The sequence below is a fragment of the Lichenostomus cassidix genome, chromosome 3 (genome assembly GCF_008360975.1).
Source record: "Lichenostomus cassidix isolate B80296 chromosome 3, HeHo_3.0, whole genome shotgun sequence".
Lineage (NCBI taxonomy): Eukaryota > Metazoa > Chordata > Aves > Passeriformes > Meliphagidae > Lichenostomus > Lichenostomus cassidix.
The window spans coordinates 22,119,160-22,142,005 of record NC_139483.1 but is presented as its reverse complement, the minus strand read 5'-3'; the positions used below and the strand labels follow the sequence as shown (position 1 = coordinate 22,142,005).

The 22,846-nt window shown below is 38.5% G+C and overlaps 1 protein-coding gene across 7 annotated transcripts in view; it reads left to right on the top strand.

Moving 5' to 3' along the window:
• Positions 1-22,846, top strand: part of HHAT (hedgehog acyltransferase) — a 124,655-nt gene that overhangs the window by 44,654 nt on the left and 57,155 nt on the right. For all 7 annotated transcript variants that reach the window (XR_014850725.1, XM_085054903.1, XM_085054904.1 and 4 more), the window contains exons 5-7: positions 174-386; positions 2,996-3,167; positions 12,215-12,365. Coding sequence is in view for 6 of the 7 variants with exons in the window: in XM_085054903.1 (XP_084911029.1) it covers positions 174-386; positions 2,996-3,167; positions 12,215-12,365 (536 nt within the window). In the remaining variant the exon portion in view is untranslated. The remainder of the gene's footprint in view (positions 1-173; positions 387-2,995; positions 3,168-12,214; positions 12,366-22,846) is intronic.

Here is a 22,846-nt window from a genome sequence, read left to right as displayed (position 1 = left end):
TGTTAGTGTGTTTAGAGCTGTTCACTTAATATACTCATTCCAGCTGCTGTTGGCTTTAGTTTTTTCCAGCTGCTGCTGACCCCACAAGTTAGGATCCGAGTAGATATTGGTGTCTCACCATAGAGAAAACACAGCATTGCACTGTCATGATCAGGCTTTGTTTTGTCTTGCAGAGAAAGTGGTATGACACTGAAAATGAGTATTATCTGCTGCTCTTCACCGTGTCTGTCCGCTGCCTCTTCTGCACTAGCTTCAGCCTGGAGTACTGCTGGCATGCACCGACCCAGAAGTCATCCCACTCATTCCCCTGGATGCTGGCATATGTGTTTTATTATCCTACATTCCACAATGGACCCCTTGTGAATTTCGATGAATTCAGTAAGCAGGTAACAGTGGTTGTTGTTTGGATGTCTAAAACTGTCTTCAACATGATTATGAAAATCATCAGATAATACTGTATGAATGTTTCAATTCTGAGTATATCACTAGAAATTTTGTGATGTCCTGGATATCAACTTTTAAGACAAACCTGCTTCCCCAGGTTTTTCTGCTTTACAGGATGTTCTTCTCAGACATCAGATTCATCCCTTCAGCCAGGGAACCAGTGACATGCTTTGTTACATTTAGAGAGTGTTCGTAATTTTAGCATGCAGCTGCTGGACTGGATTTTTGTTTTCTTCTTCATCAGGGGGAACAAAGGGATGTTTTCAGCATAAGCTTGCTATTAACTCTGAAACAGAGTTCAGAAAGCTGATAGTTTGTATTGGGAGTTCCTGAAAACTCCAGGTTCCCCTCACATTGATGTGAAAACAGCTGATGACTTATTAGGAGCACTTTGCTTAACTGAGCAGCTTGTTTAATGTATAAAACTTACCAATTGTACTGAATGCTTTTCTTAATCCCTTGCAGGATTCTTTTCAAGCCTGCTTTTACATGATGGGAAAAGTCCACATTTTCATCATTTAATGCTTTCCATATTTTCTTGCGCACTTGAGTAAGAAGTGGTATCACAACCTGTTATGTCTATAGCTAAAATGATTGTGTCAAAGTGGATTAGTGAACATTTCAAACCATAAAACTGCTTTTTCATTTCATGTATAGAAGCCTAGGGATTGCTTGCTTCTGTTTATATTTGGGAATTTTCTGTTGAAGCCAAAGCAAATACTGGGCTTTATGAAAGTGAGACTAGATTGTGGTGGACCCTTGAGTGAAAAGTCCTGTACTCATTTGTTTTCACTTCCTTTTTGGAAGATGCACGGCTGAATATTGTTATCCTTGGCTGGATATTGTGGGAAAAGTCTGTGTAGAGTTGCATAGAAACTGAGGTAACATTTTTTTACTAATTACTGTTTTGTAGCTTCTAAAGTGTGTTAAATTCTACCTAAATTCTTGTACCCCTAGGAGAGGTACAGTTGTGCTGTCTTTCAAAGTACTGTTTCAGAAGACCTATGAAACTCCAAGCTGAAAAAAAGCTTGGAGATAGGTGGTTGGAAAAACTGGGAGGCCTTGCTTTGAAACTTAGCTCACCTGCTATGGCTCAGCAAAGACATGCAAAGAGCACATGCATTCTTGGTGTATGAGGAAAAAGAAAGATTGAGAATGATATGCCTGTATTTGCAGAAAGTTCTCAAATATGTACAGACATGTTTGGTAAAAGCCATAAAGAAGATGGAGCTAACTGAACAACCTTAATGTGTTTCTTGTTGGTGTTTGCTGAAGGGCATTCTCAGAGCTCTTACCTGAGCAGAGGGTATTACCTTGACAGGTGAGGTCAGAAAAGGGTTTCAAGGGTCTTAGTGCACAACAGTTGATTCAAAATGCACAATACAAAGAGAGTCTTTGTTGATGCTATTGGAAGAGGCCACTCTCAGAGCTCCTTAACTGAAGCTGAGACTGGGATGAGGGTTCGTATTGAGAACTCTGGGAAGCAGAAATTCTGGAGCTGAAAACCGTGAAACTGCTGTATGGCCCAAAAGGTATAATAGCAGTTCTGGCAATTGGCATCTACTGCCAGGCAAAAATGAGACACTGACACTTTGTCATTGGCCTTGTTGAATTTCTGGGTTGAAAGAAGCCATAGCAGTTCTAGACATGGGTTTGGAGGCCTATTGTACAAATCCCTGTGATAAAATGGTAGTCTCCAAGCTTTCATCTAGCTGATACAAAGGAACCCTTCAAATGGGTGTGCATGTCAGCTGTGCTGTGCTTGTGATTGAGGGCCTCTGCAGATAAGTTGATTACTTTTCTTGTATGTGCATTTGTGGTGGCCAGTTAAAGACTGGAGAAGAAAATGTTGCACACAATAATAGATATACAATGCATGACTGCATTTTAGGCAGTCCTGTATCTCTGTTTTTTGATTCTATTCTCTTTTATTGCAGAAAGGTGGTGCAATAATAATATGGCAATGCATTTACTGTAGTTAGGCGTGTAAGAGTTTGGACAACCTTTTTTAGATTTGTTTAGAATCTTGTCAACCACAAACTTTGCCTTATCTGATATTTAACTTGCACTTCCATTTGCTCAGCATGTCATGTAGGTCTTGCTGACTTTGGCAATGCTGTGCGAGAAGAATTAAGAACTGTCCTCAAGTAATCGATTCTCTGCAGTTGGTAGACATTTGGAGGTATTTTGAAAGTAAGCAGTAATTGTTCCTGTGTTTGGAAGAGCTGCTGCCTGGAAAACCTTCTTCATAGCTGTAGTTGCTTTAATCTTTTTAGATTATTTCCAGAGGTCAAGTTACAGGAATTAAAGTCTCATGTCTGGAGTCTGTTCAGATTAACAACACTTGGCCTTTTTTACAACAGTTTGGTGCAATGTGTGTTCACATTTGGCTTCTTGTTGGTTTCTGCTGCTTACTGAGAGTGGAGATACCAGTCTTCCTCGAGACTGTGTCAAGCATTTCCAAATGGTGTAGTCAGAAGTTCTCAGGATGAGTATTTTGAGTAAAATGGTCAGTTTTGTGCTAGGTAACCTCTTTGGATTTCTTCTTTAGATGAGGAGACAAGAAGCTTTCAGTGTGAAGACCAATCTCAGCATCTTAATTGTGGGCATAATTCGTATTTTCTTTTGGTGGTGCCTGGCTGAGCTGATGATTCACCTCATGTATATCCATGCTCTCTACAATAGTGCTCTGCCTTTGGAATCTGCATCTTACTGGGCCTTGGGTGAGTATAGAAATAACAGCAGAAATCTTTCTTTTTCCCCCACTTCAAGAACCCAGTCTGCATCTCTTTTATGTCTATTTGTAGGCACTTAAATATAGCACATTATAGCCAGCCACTGTCAGAATGGTGATCTACAGACTCTTAATATAACATGTAGATTCTCTGTAAACTTAATTGAACTTACTGAACTGCTTCCTAAATTAAAAATATTCTGTACTTTTCCCAGTCTAGAGTATGTCTTTAAACTTTGGTCTAAATTGTTTCTCCCCCTCAAATCATAGAAGTGGATGCTTAAAGGAGATTATTTAATGTGAGAATGGAGGAGGGGAGATGTTAAGAATTACTTTTGATCTCCTTCTGATTGATGTTTCTAGTTTGTATTCACATTGAAAAGTAAAAGGACAAAACTTGTGAAAATAGTAGAGGGAAGGACTTGCCAATAAGGTGACCTGAAAGTAGTAGTCAGTGCTTCTCAGTTCTGTTTTCCTGCTTGGCTTCCCCCAGTTCTACCCTGTCTCCAGCTCCCTGGTATTTCATTTGAATGTCCAACTGCGAGGAAAAAGATTGCTGACAAATGCAGCATAAAGAGCTTTAGGTGATGGTATGTAAGCAACTGCCATATGCGGTTGATTTAATTCCTGGCGCCCACTTCCCAGCTGTATCACCAGGTAGGAGGAAAAAAAAGCAAAGAAACCCCAGACCTTAAAATGGGGTTCTGAAAAAGCCTTGGTGATTGCTGACTTGCAGGAGGTGTCTCTTACACCAGGGATCACTACACACACTGGTACAGTCCTGTCCAGCACTTGCTGAAGCTCACCTGTGTCACCACAGTGTGTGTGTTGGAGGACACTGCATTGGAGTCTGGTCAGCAGAGGGCAATGTGTGCACTCTCTGTATACCCCTGTGTGTATACATACACACTTGATACATGTTTTAGTATATAATTTTTATATCTAAAAAGGGTAGGGCAGATGAAGAGCAAGAAAGGGAGAGAGGTTTGCCTCAGGGGTTTGTTGTTCGTTCTACTCCTCAGTCACTGTTTAGAAAGGGGATTCTGAGTTTTCATTTTCTGCTCTAAATGTCAATTCATTGATGAGTTATGTCTGTTAGCTCCTGGTGCTTGTGTGTGTAACAAAAAGCTGGGCACTTGATCATGCAGGGAAGGCTTCAGAATTAGGGATGAAATATTCCAGCTGTGGTGCTGCTGGTGGGTTCTTCCCTCCCTCCCTTCTTCCCTTCAAGACTTACCAGTGTTGACTTTATAGGATGGGGGGAGAGTTACCTTATAGACAATGGCTAAGTTGTGTGTGTATTTATTTGCTGAAATAAAGTGTGTTATCCTAAGAATTAAAATGCACCTTGAATAGAGGGTTAGAAAAGGTGAAAATGCCTGAAAGCCACAGGAGATTAAAGCCAGTGTTAGAGCAAGTTTGTGCTGTAAAGATGTCCAATTTCAAGTCAAATGATTGTATTTTAACAAGTTGCCTGTGGAGACCTTGCCTTTAGGAGAGGTGTACTCAAAATATAACCCTAGTCTCATTGAGCTTTGTCTTTGTAGTAATGAAGGCAGGTGTTTAAAATATACCAGAAATAAGATTTTGTGCTACAAGTTGGTCACTTAATGTTTTCTCTGCAGGTTTTATCGCAAGGATTATATAGGTTTCCTTAGACTCGAATCAGTGTTAGGCCACGGTTGTGACTTGCTTTAGTGAGCCACCAATATGAGTATGGCACTGGTAATAATTTACTATTAAGTCTTACTAGATCCTTACAGATCTTACCATGTTTCTACACCAGTTCCTGTACAGGGCCAAACACTCCCCTCTGTTACTTTGTATGCTGTGTTATTGGAACTAATTTAATCCGGTATCTGAGTCTTGAGACTGAGGAAACAACTTGCTCTTGACTCAGGAGGATTATCCATGGTGTGTAAGTCTTTCTGCACTGCTGGGGTTTGTTCATTTTGGGTTTCTTGTTTAACTACAGCAGCTTTAAAACAGCATGGAAGATCTGTTTACACTGTGATGCCTGACTGCCCTGATAGCCTAGTAAACTTAAGGGAAAGGCTGTGAGGCTGTTCTGCAGTCACCTCTAATTAGAGAGCTTGTATCTGCTACTCTGTGGGGTTTTTTTTGTTTTTTTTTCTGGGGTAACTTTGAACAATGGGCAGTAAATGCTAGCAGTACAGGTAAAGACAACACTGCTGTGAGATTTTCGTCTCAGCAGCTAAGGGCAATGTCAGTCTACTCCTCGTGAGTGTGAAGCTACAGTGTGTTCTGCATCACTGTGTGGTGTTTCTGTAAGGTGAGACAACAAAGAAGAAAAAATACCCCAAAATGAAACCCTGGGTGACTTATAAAGCTTGTTTAAAAGTGCTAGTGTATAACAGTGTCATTCATGGCCACGTAAAGTAGAAATGCTAAAGGGACCTAAACCAACATTGCTAAGGGCACACACGTATAAAATAAATTAGAAAATAGTACGTGGGAGAATGTTACACATCAGTAAGACAAGTATTTTCTCTTGTGGCTGGAATCAGAGGCAGATGAGTTTCTAGATGCAGCAACACACCGAGTGGTGCAATACAGCTTTTCAGTAACCAAATATTAGGTCCCACATCCAGAACAGAATGAGGAATATGATGGGACTGTATCCAACTCTATGCCCATTTGCTGTATGTGTGGCCATTCAGTTTTTGGGAGGGATGTTAATGTCTGAACACAGAATTGATTTAAAGATGTCAGCTGTGCAATCACAGAACTATTATTTATTGGTCCCAGGAAACCATTGTTTGGAGAATGTGACCATTTTCCAGAATTCTCAAATCATTGTGTGTCTGTGTTCACATTGTCTATGTTCACAAATGTTTGTGTCTGTGGATACTTAGCTATTGACATATTGAACAATAACAGGGCATTTGTGCTTTTTTAATGATGACTATCAAATGCAGTGTTAATAGCAGTTCCATGGTTTTGTGTTAGTGCTGCATTTCATTCTGGTAGCATCAGTCAGATTGTCTGAAAGAATTGGGTGCTTTCAGAATTAATGACACAGCAGGAAGACCCATATTCCATGTTAATGGAAACCATGATAGTTCAGTTTCTAATGTTAATTGGGAATAATTTACTGCCTTTGCATTTTACATTGCAAAATGTAGATTTGCAGGCACCAAGAATAAAAGCCACTATGAATTCCAGCAATCCAGTATCCTGCTAAACTGCAGCATAGCAGAGAAGTACCTACATGGTGCCAGATCAGAGGTTCATCTGTTGGACTGAGTAATGTTTGGATATGGAATGTAATGAAGCAAGAGAAAAGAAATGAATAAAGGATGGGGAGACTGGTGATCCTTTTCAATGTTCTTCAAGCTTCTGCAACTGAATGACAAATTCTTTGACATATAGTAATGGGGATCCTAATAGCATTAGTTGAAAGAGCTTAAATTAAGTAACATTTTTTCTCTTTACTATGACAACATAGATTATCAATGGTAAAAGTCACTCTGCAGAGGTACATTCTATTGTATAGAAACTGAGATGTTGCTAGGTAATTTGAGTGTTAAGTTTGATTTTGAAAATGCAGATGTTGAAGGAAGCACTGCTTGTATTTCCCTTATGAGGCTTCACATTCATCCTGGTGATTCAGCACCATCTACTTATGGACATGAAGTTCTTCTTGTCTGAGCAGAATTTTATGTCCATCTGGCAAGGTACAGGGAAGGATGAGAGCCAGAGCTGTGTATGAAAATACATTGTTGAATATAATTGTTGCTCTGAATTAACCTAGATCTTAATAGATCCTGGAGTTGTGAAAATGTATTTTACTAGGAATCTGTCTGTGCTTTGTCAGAGGTGTGTGATGTGTAGACATACATCTGAGATGTACACACATGATAGAATGCTGTGGATTCTCTATGGGTTTAATGTATTGGTCCTAACCATGTGCTGTCTTTTTGTTCTAGTGAAGCATGCACAAGGTACTGTCGATTAGCTATCACTGTTTTAATTATTAACTAGGCTCTACTACTTCAAAAGGGTATTTTCATATGAGTGGCATGTAAGTCACTCTAGAATATGGTCTGTTCAAAGGTGGAGCCACGTGGTTTAATCTGTAGTTGCCTATCCCATGTTTTAATTTGTTAGAAGAAATATTATGTATGTTCTTTGACAGTGCGACCTACAGAGTAGTCTGTGTAAATTGGATGTAGGGTGCTGGTTTTGATGTGTTTGCAGTTTTTTCTGATAAACCCATAGATAGGAAATGGATTTCTGACTTCATTTTCAGAAGCATGTAGTGTTTTGCTATTGAAATCAGGGTATCTATTCATCTAAGTGGTAATAAAATACTAAGATGAGTCTGAGATTTTTTTCCATCTTGCAAGATAATGATAAGGAGAAACTGATAATGTATTTGGCATCTTGAGGTCTGTTTTGAAAACTGAAAATATGAACATGAATCATAAAACTTAATATTTTAGAGGAAAAAAACTAAGTTGCTCCCTGTGATGAAAATTACCTTTATCCCAGTAAAAAACAGTGAATGTGATAAGTCGTGGTTTATTTAGAGAGCTTTTTTGTGCAAGTAATTACTATTGAACATCATGCTTACAGTAGATGTTTTCATATAATGGTTGGGGTTGGAAGAGACCTTAAAGATCATCTAATTCTAACCCCTTTGCCATGGGGGTCCTTCCACTGGAGCAGGTTTCTCAAAGTCCTTGGGAATATTCATGGTAGGTATCTTTAAAACACGTGTGCTTGAAATGCCTTTTGGTTTCCTTTAACCTGGAAGGTCTGTCTATGCCTTGACTGAGAGTCCTTTGACAGCTCTGTTTAGTCTTGTTTAAATAATTACACTTTGGAACCTTTATGTCCATTCAGCTTTGTCTAAAAATAAGCACTTAGCCTCCAGGACAAACCCTGTGGCACTTTTCTGCCGCCACTCCATCCGCATAAGGTTGTTTGCTTCTTGCTGCTGGAAGGCTGGGATATTTTGAACTTGATGATATGGCCCAAAATTCTGAGCTGTTATAAATGTCCACTTCCTATTAGACTTCTGCCACGTGTCAGTAACCCTTTTGAAATGTGACTGCATATTTATCTCTGTTTTCTAGTGGAACCTGTCCTGGTACTTGACAGAAACAAGCATCTACAGTCGTTAATGCCATAGGGTCAATGTAGCTGCAAAAAGGGTAAAGTTGTGATGTTGCGCTCATAATAAAATCCTCTTCTGAGTTAAAGTTGACTGTGACTTTTGGTGATGGCTTAAGGACAGAAAAATGCCAAGTGTGATTTGCAATACTTGGACACAAATGTTTTGTTGCTTGCTTATGAAAATATTCTATTTGTTAACTTCTGTCAAAAAATACCAGGCAGAGTTTTGCGAATATGTAGACTACACCAAATTAAATCTTTTGAATATTCTAATTTCTAACTATATTTGAAACAAAGCTCTATGAAACATAGGAAATGCAGTTTTGAAGTAAACTTAAGGTTAAGGAAAATATTTGAAGGTCTATAAATACGTTTTCAAAGCATAGGAAAGCTTAGAATTTTTTAAGGATTGGAAGATGACAAATGGAAAATGCCAGCTTCTATGAAAGTAAATTGCTTTAGTCTGGGACTTCAACCAATCTTGATTGTTGAAATGCATGGGATTAAGATTGGGTACTTGAACTTGATATTTTATCCCTTAACACATTCTGTCTAAAAAAAAAAAATTAACCTTGGCTTTGAATTAATTTATTCTGGAGAAAACAGTCTTTGCAGTTCTTTTTCCTCTTAGGTGTGTTTTAATATACATTTTATATGCCTTGTTTCCAGTTTAAAAAAATGCATGTGTATGAGGAGGAGTTATTATATCAAACACTAGAGAAGAAATTACATGGTATTGGTAATGAATTTGATTGTTAATTTCATGTTTTTACATCAGGTGAAGCAGTGTGTGTCTTGCATGGGAGAGAGGAGATTTATGTGCTTTTGCAGTTTGACAAGCTTTAAGATAGCTAGTTCCCCAAGACTTAGTCCCGTTCGCAAGATTCTTTGATATCTGGCCAATTTGTCTAAAAATACCATTTATTTGACACAGAACATAACAAACATACAAACATAGAACAGATTGACACACATAAACACACAATGAATACATAATTGCAACACTATGGTAGCTAAAAATGCAATTATGGGGTAAAACCTTGCTTGAACTATAAAGATAGTTAAAAACGCAAGAAATGCTTGCTTGAACGATGATGCAAGTTAAGAAATGCTTGCTTGAGCTAGCTGAAATGCAAGTTAAGAAAGGTACCTATAAGTTAGCCGGAATAATACAATTTAGGAAACTCAATGATCTCACCAAATCCAGGTTTTGGAGCTGGGGATACATCAGCGTCCTCACTCAATCCCTCGGGAAGTAACCACAAAGCCTGCGTCCAAGCTTAGGGGAGAGACTTTTCTCCACGCTCCGATATCCATGTAGAAAAGCTTCTGATTTTACTGAGTTTTTCGTGGTGTTTTATAGGGAAAAGAGTGTGTATTTGCGGTCACCTGAAAATTCTTCACATTCTCTCAGTGTCTCGCTCTGAGTTCCAGACGCCAGCACTGATAGTCAGGATTAAGCCATTGACTTAATCTGAGCCATCGATCTCGGCTAGCAATCAGGGAGAGAGAGAAGGGGGGGGGGGGTGTCTGTCCTGCCACAGTGTGCTTCTAGCTGCTTTGTGCTAGAATGGAGCAAATGCAAAGCAGCTGGAATGTCTCAGGAATGCAAGAAGGTTTAAAGCCTGTGCCTGTTGCCAGTGCAGCCCAGCTATTGTATGGCTGTCAATCTTGCCCTTAGTTTTCCCTGTGTCCAGAACACTCCTACTGCTGGGGTGAGTTCAAGACCAGTGAGAACTTGATCTGTGCATTTTGATGGGGACTTTTGCCTTGCGGCTTTTGTGAGTCTTAGAATTGCCACTCCTAGAGAAGCTCTTGTGTGCCAGGGAGTGACTGCGATGTGATGTCTCTGTTGAAGATACCAGAGCCACTGGGCTGCCTGTTAGTTACAGTAAAGACAACCCAGATGTGTGTTACTGGAGATGGTGAAAATGCCAGTTTTCCGTACCTTGCATACTATCACTTTGTATCCATGAGCTTAGTCTTTCATCATTATGTTTAAAATCAAATGAATTGATTTTTTTGGGTCTCAGGAGAGTGGAAGCCTGTTTCTAAATACCTTTCCATCAAGCACAGCCAAAGGATTTTGAATTTTACTAGTGCACAGACAGCTGTGATCTTCATAATTGGTTTGTGTGGGTGTCAGTGTTCAGCTCTCCAATGAAATAGTCAGAAAAGAAATGAGACACTGAATGAGAAGGGAATTAAACCAGAAAGTTGGCTGTACAGATGATTTAGCAGTAATCTAATGTGGAGCTAATTGGCTAGTATCCAAATTGTGCTTCTGATTGTTTGTTTTCTCTGGGGAAAAATGTTATTGAATGCTAGATGCCTGCTTCCCTGAAGTAAAATAACATAAGCTTCATGTCTCAGTATTTTGTTCTAACATTAATTTTTATCTTGTATGGCACAACTGTTTCTTATCATGTGTATGGATTATGATATTAAAACTAAAATTGTTGGGTTGTTGTAGAAAAATACTGGCTATGTGTAGGCCAGCAGGAATTTTGCATTTTACATTTAGTGCCAAAATTTCACTCTAGGTTATGCTACAGTAGGTGAATTTTTAATGCTTAGCTTTTGGCTGTCATCCACAGTATACTTATTAGTCAGCAGAATGCAATAGGGATGTTCCCCCCCTTCTAAAAAAGTCACGTTACTTAAATGTGCATGGAGTTGTACTGCTGCAGTCAGATTAAAAACTTTGTCTCCAAGGAAAGTCTGCTGGAGAGCTTTAAAGTTAGGCTGAATGTCTAAAGTCCTTCAGTCAAGTTTAGATAATACAACTGAGCAAAAGGAGAGCACTGGAATGGAAGGAGATGTAGCAATTGAATTTTATAATTTTTTTCTCTACTGAAGTGTAATTTTAGTTTCTCTTCTTTGTGTTGAGACTTTCCATATGTCAACTGTCAGATGGAAAAGCTCACCAAAGTCATTGGGTCTTTCAGGAGTGACCTCACCGGTTTCTGTAAAAATGTTGGCTTCTACTTTTTACTGTATTTTTACTTACTGGTCAATACCACTTTGTTCAACAGAAAGCATTTAGAATATTAAAATGAATCCTCTTCCTTTGTAATGCTTTCTAAGGTTGTTACTTGCATGAATAATAATGAGAATATGTATGATTTTCATATCAGATCTGTGTAAGATGCTGCAGTTTGTGCAAACTGAGTTTAAATTGTGAGCAAACATACTGCCAAAAATCTCCTTTGGAAATAAGGCAGCTAAAGCACATGAAGGAGACCTTTGTCTGTGGATTTAAAAACTGAAATATGCTTTAAGGGTTATGCCAAGTGGAGTTCCAGTTTTATATGCCTTGGCTGCAGCAGAAGGGATTTTGTGGGGATATTTTTTGGGGACTCAAAGAATCTGACAGAGCATGGGATGTTTGTGGGGCTGTCAGGATAAGGTGCAATGATAACCATTGTTTATGGCTGTTCTGGAGCAACAAGTGTAGAGTGATTGGTTGGGGCTTTTTGCAGAGATAAATTTTACTGTGCCTGTGGTAAATGTTCATTGCTTATATTGTTATATTCTGATTTTTAGCTCAACATAAATCAGTATTTTCTTTTCATAGCAGTCAACACCCAAAGTCCTGAGATTTTTGAAAGTGGCACTACAGATGCATACTTGTTCCTTCATATTGGAATGATGGAATGATGATGCCGTTTTGTATGTGTGCCTAATGTCATAAGTGCATGTGCTTGTGCACTGTGGTTCTTGCAAAAGTGTATGTTTTGTGTCCCATCAAGCAGTGGTGCATGCCTTAGTTCTTTGAATAATTGCTGTTTGGAAGTAATCGGTATTAACATTGTTTTAAATCGGTATTAACATGTTTTAAAAGTATTTCAGGACTTGTTTAAAGTATGATTTTTTAAATTTATTTTCTTTTAGGTGGTCTGGCTTTAGCTCAAGTACTATTCTTTTATGTGAAATACCTGGTTCTATATGGTGTTCCTGCCCTCCTCCTTCAAATGGATGGACTCAAACCTCCACCTCTGCCTTGCTGTGTGAGCCTGATGCACAGTTTCACTAGAATGTGGAGGTTAGTCGTTGCTGCTTTTCAGGCAGTTTATTACTGATATATGGCACTCAGTTAAGAGCATGCATATGTGTTCATGCTCACATACATGTTTGCTTTCTTGTCCTGGTGCTTTTTCTCTCACTCCCATGATTCATCTTCAGTACTTTTTAAATAAACTTCAGCTTATTCGTTACTTTTTTCACACTGTGGAGGGATAAGGGCAAGTATCCATTTCAGCATTTTCATCCTTTTAATTACCAGAGTTAGACTCAGCCAACCTAGGTTCAGTAATATAGCAATTATTTTTTCCAGTTATCTATTAAATGGTTTGTTTTTCAGTCTGGGTCTAAACCCCACATTTGAGCTTGAAATCCTTCCAGAGATGGAAAATAAATGCTTGATTAATCACATGAGGAAAGCTGTACTTCAACATGTACAGTCATATGCTAGAGGAAGTCTTAAACACATTAAAAGTACTATGAAAATGGTACTTGTTTATAAAATAGGATGAATTTCTGGATCTGCTTTGCTTTTAAAGAAGTTTCAGCACAATATTTCTTTAAAAAAGTATGAATTTTGAATCTCATGTTTGCTTCAAATCAGTGTTCACTGAAGGCTTTTCACTGAGAACTGTCTCCCAGGTGGATTCTGCTTAATGTTTAACTTTGACTGAACTTCTCTCCTCCCTTGTTTTCCTCTGCACTATCCAATATTCCTTCAGTCTATGGGATTCTGTGCCCCAGACTTCTAACAACATTCCCCAAATGATTTGGACTTGTCAGTCTTTTAGTGCAGAGGCTTCTCTCCTGTTGTTAGTGCAGAGCCTGTCAGAGCAGTGCTTACTCCGTCTTGTCTCTGACTGCTTTGCAATATGAATAAAGCTTTTAATTTTAGTCATAAAAACAGTGGGCCTGCTGTTATCAGAGTTTTACTGAATGACATTTAGGTTTGTTTTCAGCTTGAAGCTAGTTGTTAACAAGAAGCCTTTATAGTTTATAATAGTTGGCAAGTGTAGATCAGAAGTATTCAGAGAAATGCAGCAGGAAAAGAGTGTAGAAAAGAGATGAATTATTAAAAATTACTTGAGCTACAAAAAACTGCTTTGGTTTAAATGCTCTTTCAGTGTTTGTACTGAACTTATGACCTACAGAGTTAATATAGAAATCTGTCATTTTTACCAGGCACTCTCATGAGAACAGCATCTCTTGGCCTGCTGGCCCTTGCAGGCAGAGTTGCAAACATAGGCAGTTTTTCCCTTTTCCCAGTTCTTATTCCAGGAAATCTGTGTATTGCACTGGAGATGCCAAATGAAAATGAACTTCAGCACAAACACTAATGACATTGCTGTGCTAGGTAGTTGTAACGGGTCATGAAAAGGTGCTCTGCACCTGCAAATATCTGGTGTGTACAGTAAAAAAATCGGGCATTCTGTAAAATATTTGTAACTCTTGTAAGAAAATTGAAACTAATATCTAAGTAAAAAAACTTAATTATTTCTTTATAGAAGGTAAAAAAGTCAGGTGCTGATATTTACCTTTTGCCTGATTATTTAATTAATGTCAAGCATTCATTGTCAAAAGTAATAAAAGTTATCTCACAGATTGAATTTGTTTGCTTTGAACATTGAAAAGAGTTAATATATACCTGACTTTGCTCTCAAAGCTGTTTAGTAGTAGATTTTTCTGTAGCTGCTGTGTTATGTGTTAAATTATGTAAGTAGTGTTGTGAATGCCCTGTATTATGATGCCCTTATGCCTTTACAGTTAAACTCTTCAATCATGCTACCAACACTAAGACATTGCAGTCTAATCTAGTGCATTGGTATGTTGTATAGGAATGTCATGTTAGAAGTAGGAATAGCGTTTGTTTCTGAACTGTGTGACTGAACTGGACAAAAAGCTTGCAAATTATGGGTTTAGCATAAAACAAGTGAAAAACCAGGAAAGTAAATGACTCATGTTGTGAAACCTTATTAACCATGACACTTTTCCTTAAAGTTTTAAATACGTTTTCTAAATACATTTTGATAGTTTGTGAATACAAGGACTTTAATGGTAATGTTCCTGACAACTTTATCAGAGTGGGTAAAATTTAAATATTAACAATGCAATGACTAATTTTAAGCTGGTAGAGTGAGATTTGTACCCGACTGTTTTCTTTAAATGGTAGTCTGTTAGAGTTTATTGATGACTTCTTAGGGCCAGGCTGGGAAATGGAATGGGTTGGAGTGATCCAGATGACATGGAGTACAGCACTCTTACCTTCTAGCTGGCATCAGGACACTGCTTAGAAAAAAGTGCTTGTGTGTGCTTGGCTTAGTCTTCCCCTTTATGCTGGTATCCACTTGAGAATACTGTCAGAAACAGGGTATTATGTTGGCTGAACTTTCCAAGGCCCAGTATTACTGATTTTGTCTGAAAGCTTTTAGCAGTGCACATTTTGAAGGAGAGAAGGTAGCCTGGAGAGAAAGACAAACATGAATGTCACAATGTAAGGAATGCAAATATGCTGCTAAGGAGTCTTCCACCACCAACTGGTGCCCTTTGAGTATAACAATAAAGCTTTTGATCTGATCCATCCAGACCATTGTCACTTATGGTCAGTGCAGGCTGATATAATTCACTGTGATAAAGCAGGTGGAAGAGCTTTCAGTCAAGAAGGTAAGAAAGATACCACAGTGTGTCTAAAGCTTTTCTAGAGCTGGAAAGCAAAGCAGGTGTTAAAAAACCAAATCAAGTATTCTGCCTCTCTATTTTTGGTACTAAACAATAAACCAAATTGTGTCCATTCAAACGTAAAAATAAAAGACTTTAATTAAAAAAGTTATCAACCTTATGGTAGGTTCTCCCTAATTCACATTTAATCAAGACAATCTCTAGAGTCAAAAAATTACCAATCTTGTTTGCTGTCTCAAGACAAATACAGGTGTTGAATGTGTTACTGTGGTTTCATTTTACCAGGATATCATTAGCTTGCTAAATATGCAGCTGCATAGTTAATAAATGCATAATGAATACATAGCTATTCAAAAGCTTTATTATAGCTGTGAAAAGGAGTCTCTGAGCTCCTGATTTCCAGAGACGATAGCAGCTCAGTGGCACAACAACTTAGTTCTTAATCTCTGCTTTACCTTAAGCCATGAGGAATAAAAACTTGGTTTTTGTCACCAAGGTTAAAAGCAAAGTAATGAATTATGGGAGAGAACCAATGTTTTTGGAAACTTGTGTTTTTAAAGAATTAGTCAAGGCTGATGCTTGCCATACAACTTCTCAGGTGGGGGGATGAATGGTGTAGTGCAACTGCAAAAAGTTGTGCTACTGCTGAAACTTGCAAATTGAAACTTTAATATGGAAAAATATCCTAGTGGAAGAGTAATGGTTTGGAAACTACAGTAACAAAAGATAGAACGTAACTAAATCCTATATCAATTTTGACATAGTGGTAAATTACTTTGGCTATGTATTCCCCAGAGAAACGTGTCAATCTGTAAATTAGGATAACAGCTCAGCTGCTGTTCATGGAAAAAAATCATGCTTCCATTTTTGTGTTTTTATACTATTACTGAGTGTGACAAGCCTTTTTCTGCAAAAATGTTGGACACATTGGCTGGATATACTTTGCCATGCTGTGGGAACAACATGTCATAAGCCCTCTAGTTATCTCTGGTCATAGGCTGATTTGAAATGTGCAGAAACACAACACCTTGCTGATGCTCAGAAGGCTGGAGCACCTCTCCTATGCAGATGGTTTGAGAGAGTTTGGTTCAGCCTGGAAAAGTGAAGGCTCCAGGGAAACCTCATTGCAACCTTTCAATACCTAAAGGGGGCTTATAAAAACAAGGTAGAGAGACCTTTTTATGCAGGCAGATAGTGATAGGACAAGGGAAAATGGTTTTAAAGTGAAAGAGGAGAGGTTTAGATTTGATTGTAAGAACCAATTCTTTACTCAGATGGTGGTAAGGCACTGGAACAGGTTTCCCAGAGAAGCTGTGGATGCCCCATCCCTGGAAGTGTTCAAGGCCAGGTTGGATTGAGTCCTGATCAACTTGGTCCAGTAAGAGTTGTTCCTACACATGTTAGGGGCATTGAAACTCGATCTTTGAAGGTCCCTTACAACCCAAACAATTCTGTGATTGTATGACTTCTCTGTTTTTCCATCTTGAGAGCTGGTCATTCCCAAATATCCCAAAATAATTTGGAGATAGGTGTGTTGGGAACAAATTGTGCTAAAACTTGGTGCATATTTAATGTAGGTTAGTCTCAGCAAGAGTGGAGGCTTTTCAAGAAGGGAGGCAGAAATAGCATATTAAAGGTAGGTTTCACTTGTAGACAGTTTTTCATCTAGAGTAAAGAAAATGGAGTTGAAGAAATGCTGCCAGAGGAAAATAAAAAACACAGTAATAAAGACCTGACCATTTTCAACTACCTTGCTTTAAGTTCTAGGTTCCTCTCAGTATTTAACACCCTGATTCTTGATAGACAAGAGTCTGACATAAGGCAACCCCTGATTTTCTTGCATGCTAAGGGGTGGACTAGGAGGGCTGTATTTTGCATGTACAGACACACACTTCTATGTGAACATGTTAAATTTATGTCACAGATGTTTTAGTGACATCCAGAAAATGGTGTCTGGGTTATGATTTGCAAGAACTTGTCTGCAATTCAATTTGGTTTACTGGCCTTGTTATTACTAAAGATTATTTGCCTGACATGAAAAGAAGTGGTCTGTGTGCAAGGTCTTAGTGAATTGTTCCAAATAATGGATTAGAGTCTGTGGGCTCATCACATTCTTGGCTATAATGATGCCATAAAAAAGAGATTTACAGAAGAAAATGTAAATTTGCATTTGTCTCTTCCTCATCCTGGTACTTTTTTGCCTGCTTTTACTGTTGTTCCTGAAACCTTCCTCTGTCTGGAACCAATTCCTTGTGTATGTCTATCAATAAAGGACTGTACCAGGGCTTTTCCCCTTTGTTTTGGACTTTTCTGGGAAAAGACAAGTCTAATACTCATGTTATGTGTGAGTGTGGGCACAAGAGATCACTGTGACCACATGCAGTAATTCTGGAATGATGAATAGGCTGCGAAAACTTACCGTCTTTTATTTCTGGCTTAATCTCTTGGTAGTATGATTTAATTGTGTATTGTTAGTTTATGGTGAGGACTGGAATAGATTTTAAGCAAGGAAAATGGATTTCCTGACCTGTAGAGGAAAAGTAATTATTTAAATGTATTTTCACCTGTGCTTCTTGTGGTCTCAACCCAGTCTGACATGTACTTTCTGTTCTTCAGACTTCTGATTTTTTTGTAGTGGAATAAATAATTTTGGGAATTAGCTTATTAAACATAGAAAGACAATTAAGTTGCTGAAAGGCTTTGTAAAATATCATTAAGGAAATTTAAATAAGATCACAAGCGGAGTTTCTGTCAGTGCTTGAGTTGGGAAGCTTGCCTCCTTAAATTCCCAAATTGCCAATGTCTGGCACAGGTTAACACAACCATAATTGTGTGTAACAGTAGCAACTGTAGCTGTGCTGCAGATCCATGTAGTCAGGATGACATCCCTGCCTCTGGGCTCAGAATGATGTGCCTTTGTGTGTCTCGGGTCTTGTATTTTAACAAATTATGAAGGTCTTGCTCTTTCTGTTGGGTCTTGTAGTGCTCTTTTGTTGTGGCGTTTCTGGATAGGCTGATGGATGGTCTGAAATTGGAGGCAGCAGATTTTCTCCCTAAATTTCTCCTTCCTGTGAGTTTAGTTCTCTGATTACAACCTGTCATTTGGAGGTAATTGCAGGGCAAAGAGGAAGGATGCTGAATGATAGCTTAAACTTCTTTACATGGCAGGTATGCTTGGGAGTAGTTCAGTTAGCAAGCCTTGAAAAATTTGCATGAGGGAAAGAGAGGCAGGCAGTGAAAAGAAGCTCCACATCTCCATGGCAGTTTGAAGGAGGGATTCAGCATGACTCACCCAAAGCCTGGTAGAAATTTGAATGGCACATCCAGATCTGTGGCTCACACCTGCTGCCCACCTTGCTGTAGAAAGGGTTGCAGCAGCTGCTTGCCAAAACTGTAGGAAGATCTTCTCTGAGGTTCTGAGCCTGGGGAGGGAATGCTGTCTGGGGATTAGAGCAGGGGATGCTGGACCAAGCCTACTTGTTCTATGACCAGAGAATCTCATTTTCAGCGCTATAAATGGCCTAGCAGTCAGCTTCAAGGGGATCAGGTATTTTCCAGGTGATTTGTTTCATATTTGTCCTACAGTTCTAGACAGCTATGTTTCTGAAAGCCTTCTACCCCATGTTTGTGATGGGAAGTACTGAGCAGCTGGAACTGAGACACAAAAAAAGGAAAGACATGCTTGTGCATATTTCCCTTTCCTCTGGAGTTTAGGATTGTCTCTTGTGGTCTATTTTTACCCCTTGATATGTTCAAAGAAAGAAGTTATCTAGTATGTTGTCTGCTATTTAATTGCAGATTTATTGCATGTTTTTAGTAGTGGAATAACTTGTTTTAAGTTTGAAAAAGAAGTCTCCCTGATTTACTGTATTCTTTGTTAACTGTGGTGATGCTTAAAGCTGAGTATTGATCTGTGATGTTTCCAGCTAACATGTTGCCTGAATATATGAAAGACTCAAGTTCTGGGCTGGTTAGCCATTCTCTCACTGATGGAGAAAAAAGATTTAACTGCTTTTGATGTCAGCTGAATTAGCGCGTGCTGCTGTTATCTACTGTACAGTTCAATTTGCTGGTTATATTAAAGCTTTGAAAGGCTCCTTGAATCTCTTCAATAGAGAAAAAAAATCTGTTTTTTTGGAGTGTAAAAAGAGGTGTAGTAATGAGGCACCCTAATTCTTTTTGGGTCTAAATTACATAATTATTGAGAATTTATTTGTGTAATGACTGCATTTGTTACTGTAATTTGAAATTGCTGGGATTTTTAACAATCAGGCTAAGCCCACCTACTGTTCTTCATCTGTGAAGCCCATTCTTCAGTGTATTGGATGAGCTCTGCGTAGATACAAGCTATTACTGCTGCTCACATTTGGCAAGCAGCACTGCCTGCTCACAACTACTGCAGAAAATGAGTAATGGCTGTTAATAAAGTTGTTTGCTCTGTTTGCAGTAAGGCTAGAGATCTCACAGTAATTGGACAATCACGCTGCAGTGCAGGAGTCTTACGTGACAAAGACTGAGGGAGAACTTTCCCTATGGGAGTTTGCCACTAATGGGCATTAGGTTTCATCCCCTCTCCATGAGCTACCACAGGCTTTTGAAGAATTGGGGAAGGTATAAAATTAAAGTAATATTTCTTCTGAAGGGTTGTAGGAGAGATTAACAGAATACAAATGAGACTTCTCTTTTTAAAAAAGTGCCTGCTGAGCTGTATCATGAAGATCCAGTTTGATTGGATAAGTGAGAAACAAAACCTATCTTTTATTTTAAAGCCTCCCAAGTAGGCAGACTTGTATGCAATTTTCCATAAACCGTGGCACTGGCTGATGCCTGCTGAAAGTTCTGCTTCTCCTTCTGGCCAGAAGATTACAGGGTTGAGGAGGAGTTGCTGCCTAGAATTATTAAAACTTTCTTTAGGCTTTCTGATATAATACAAGTTCTGCTTTTAAACTGAAATAAAACAAATAGCGTTAGGTTGTGGATACAATTTGTTGGCTGGAGGCCACTAACATTGTGAAATATTTTTCTGTGGTCCTCAAAAGAGCTATCTCCTTGAGGCTGTCTCATTGTAACTTATTTTTACTATGCAGGTCTCCTGCCTGAGTTCCCAGCTAATAACTGAAACTGTGCAGATGAAGCTTTGAGACTTACTAATAGTTTCTACTTGGAGGTGAAACTGTGTCTAACAAAATGCACACCAAAGTTGGACTGTATCCTGCATTATACAGACTGTCAAGAGTCAGTACAGGTATATTTCTGCTTCCTTTGAAATTCAGTGAGGGTTTTGTGCTGATCCTGTTTGGGTCAGGATTTCACTCTGGATTGCTACCTTTCTCATGAGTATAGGAAGTGCTAGGTTCCCCTGTGATGTTATGCAGAAAATACTTGCCAGGTAAAATGTTTAGGTCTTCGCCTTAAAGCGAGCACACATTTTCAGAGGACTCTTTCTGTGAATTAAGGTGAATGTTTGTGTATTGGACATATTGGTGCTGCAGAGCACTAACAGCACTGAGCAGGAACCTCTGTACGGAGGTATCCAGCACAGGCAGAACACAGGGACAGCTTTAGTTATTCTAATAATGCAGGAAACCAAAAGGCAAAGTTGGTGTACTACTGAATCATTCCAAGAAGAAACAGAACAGAGATTCAAAGTGTTTCATCCAAGTATGAAGTGTTAAAATTCCAGTTTGTCCTTAAGCAAGTGTCAGAGAATGATAAAGATATCTTCATGTATATACAAGTCCTGCTTATTATTGCTGTATCAAGAAGTTGTTTGTCAAAGATATTATATGAAAGCATTTGACAGTCTTAGTATTTTTTCTTTCAAATAGCGTAGATTTTTATTTTTTACTCTAGCTCCATTTTTACATTGAAATAAAGGCAAACTGTGTTGCATATGGTTAAAGTCAAAGCTTGCAAACAAAGGAGAGGGTTCATTGAAGACTGAGACCTAGGCTTAGCAAGTTCTTAAGATTGTGATGTTTAAAAGAACATTGAATTCAGTGAAACAGGAATTTTATCATTAGATTGAACTATGATTTTTTTTTCTGTATTGCATGGTAAGTATGGATATGCATAGGAAATGATAGGATTTGCCAAATGATAGGAATGCCAAAAGCGCTCCATATATGCATTTGTTCCCAATTCCACTACCATATCAGTGGGCAGACTAAAAATCTGTATGTGGGTGGAATTCACCAAGTGTCTTGCACAAATTGAAAGGCTGATCTCAAAATGAGAGCTCCAAGAGCATCCTTGTATGTGGCAAGAGAGTCCCCAGAAAAATGTTAAAATGTGACTTTAAAGGCAAGGTGTCCAAAAGTCTATTCTATGGTTTAGGTAACAGATATTGGACTGGGTTGCATTTTTCATCAGGCATCTCTCAGTCTTCATTATAAAAACTAATAACTACACAAGAGTCACTGTTTAGGTGAATATTTTCAGTTTGTTTACTGTATTTATCTCTACTGCGAAATCTTCTGTGACAATTTAATTGTTGTTTTTCTATTTGCACTCGTGCATCAGCTTTCTAAATAGCGTGTTCATGTATGAAGGCAGTTATGTTATTTAGAAGGATTGGGCTGATTGTCACTGAAGAGACAAGCGTTTCCTGAAACCTACACCTTCATAGCAAACTTGCAGAAAACTGAATCAATGCAAGCTATGGACAGGCAAAAGTGTCTTTTAAAAATATAGATGGCTTTCCCAGATGTTTATTTAATAATGAAGATGATGGTGAATCAATTGGTAGCAGTCACTGCTTGAAAAATACTTATTCTGTTTGGTAGGCTGTACCCTCTTCCAGGGGATTTGCTTTAGCAAAGTTTTATAGCTTATTGAGACATTAAATAATAGTGCTTACAAAACCTGCATATAGACTTTGCTATCTGCTTTCTTGTTAGTAATCTAACTCTTCAGACAAGACTCTAAAATTGTTTCAGATTCCCATTGCACACTTGTAATTACTTGAAATTTGGAAGCATTCATCTTTAAGGGATTGCCTGCTGGGGAGGCTGCCACAGGCAAATTGGAAAAAAACCCATGAGCAGATATAGGAGAACCCAGAAAAATAGTTCTGGGGAAAAAGGGGAGTTCTTTTTACAGTCTTTTGGGCATCCCTTCTGTAAGACATCGCTTGAGAAGGAGGGACGATGAAGGAACTTGATTTTGTGTCAGTGGAAGCAGGTGTCATTCAATGACTCCTTTGTCTCCAGTGCAAAATATTTTGGTGTGGGAGACTCTTGGTCTGCAGCTCACTGGCTAAATGTCACATTTATTTACAAAGACAGTTCTTGCTTTGCAAATAAAGTATGGAAGTATGTCAAAATGGAACTACTAGTCCTGCAAACACTTCTGCAGTTAAATAGGGCAGGCTACTCTGAGGCTATGGGAATGAGTTTGACTTTCTAGTGTCGAGTTTAGCCATGTTTTAAAAGGAAGGGCCAAGAACCATTGTTGAAATATTGCAGCACCTATAGTGCTTTTTTTATGATATGTTGAATACCCAGAATACTGAAACTGTAATAAGTAATCCACTTGTTGGATTTCATCACTGCCATAAAGGGCAACCAGGCTGATTTGAAGAGATTTAAGTGCAATTATATTGTTTGCTCCATCAAAGTCCTGTCCTGCTTATAGAAATTTCACCATTCCTTTCTGCATTCAGAAGTGTTTATGTTCAGTGGCAACATGACTGTTTTTAAGGTGTCTGGGATATTTCTGTCTACAATGCAATGCAGTCTCAGGGTACACAGTGTCACATTTGCTGTCTCCATCTGTGTTACTAATTTTTTTAAATTTTATTTTATTTTTTTTACAAATGGTAAACTA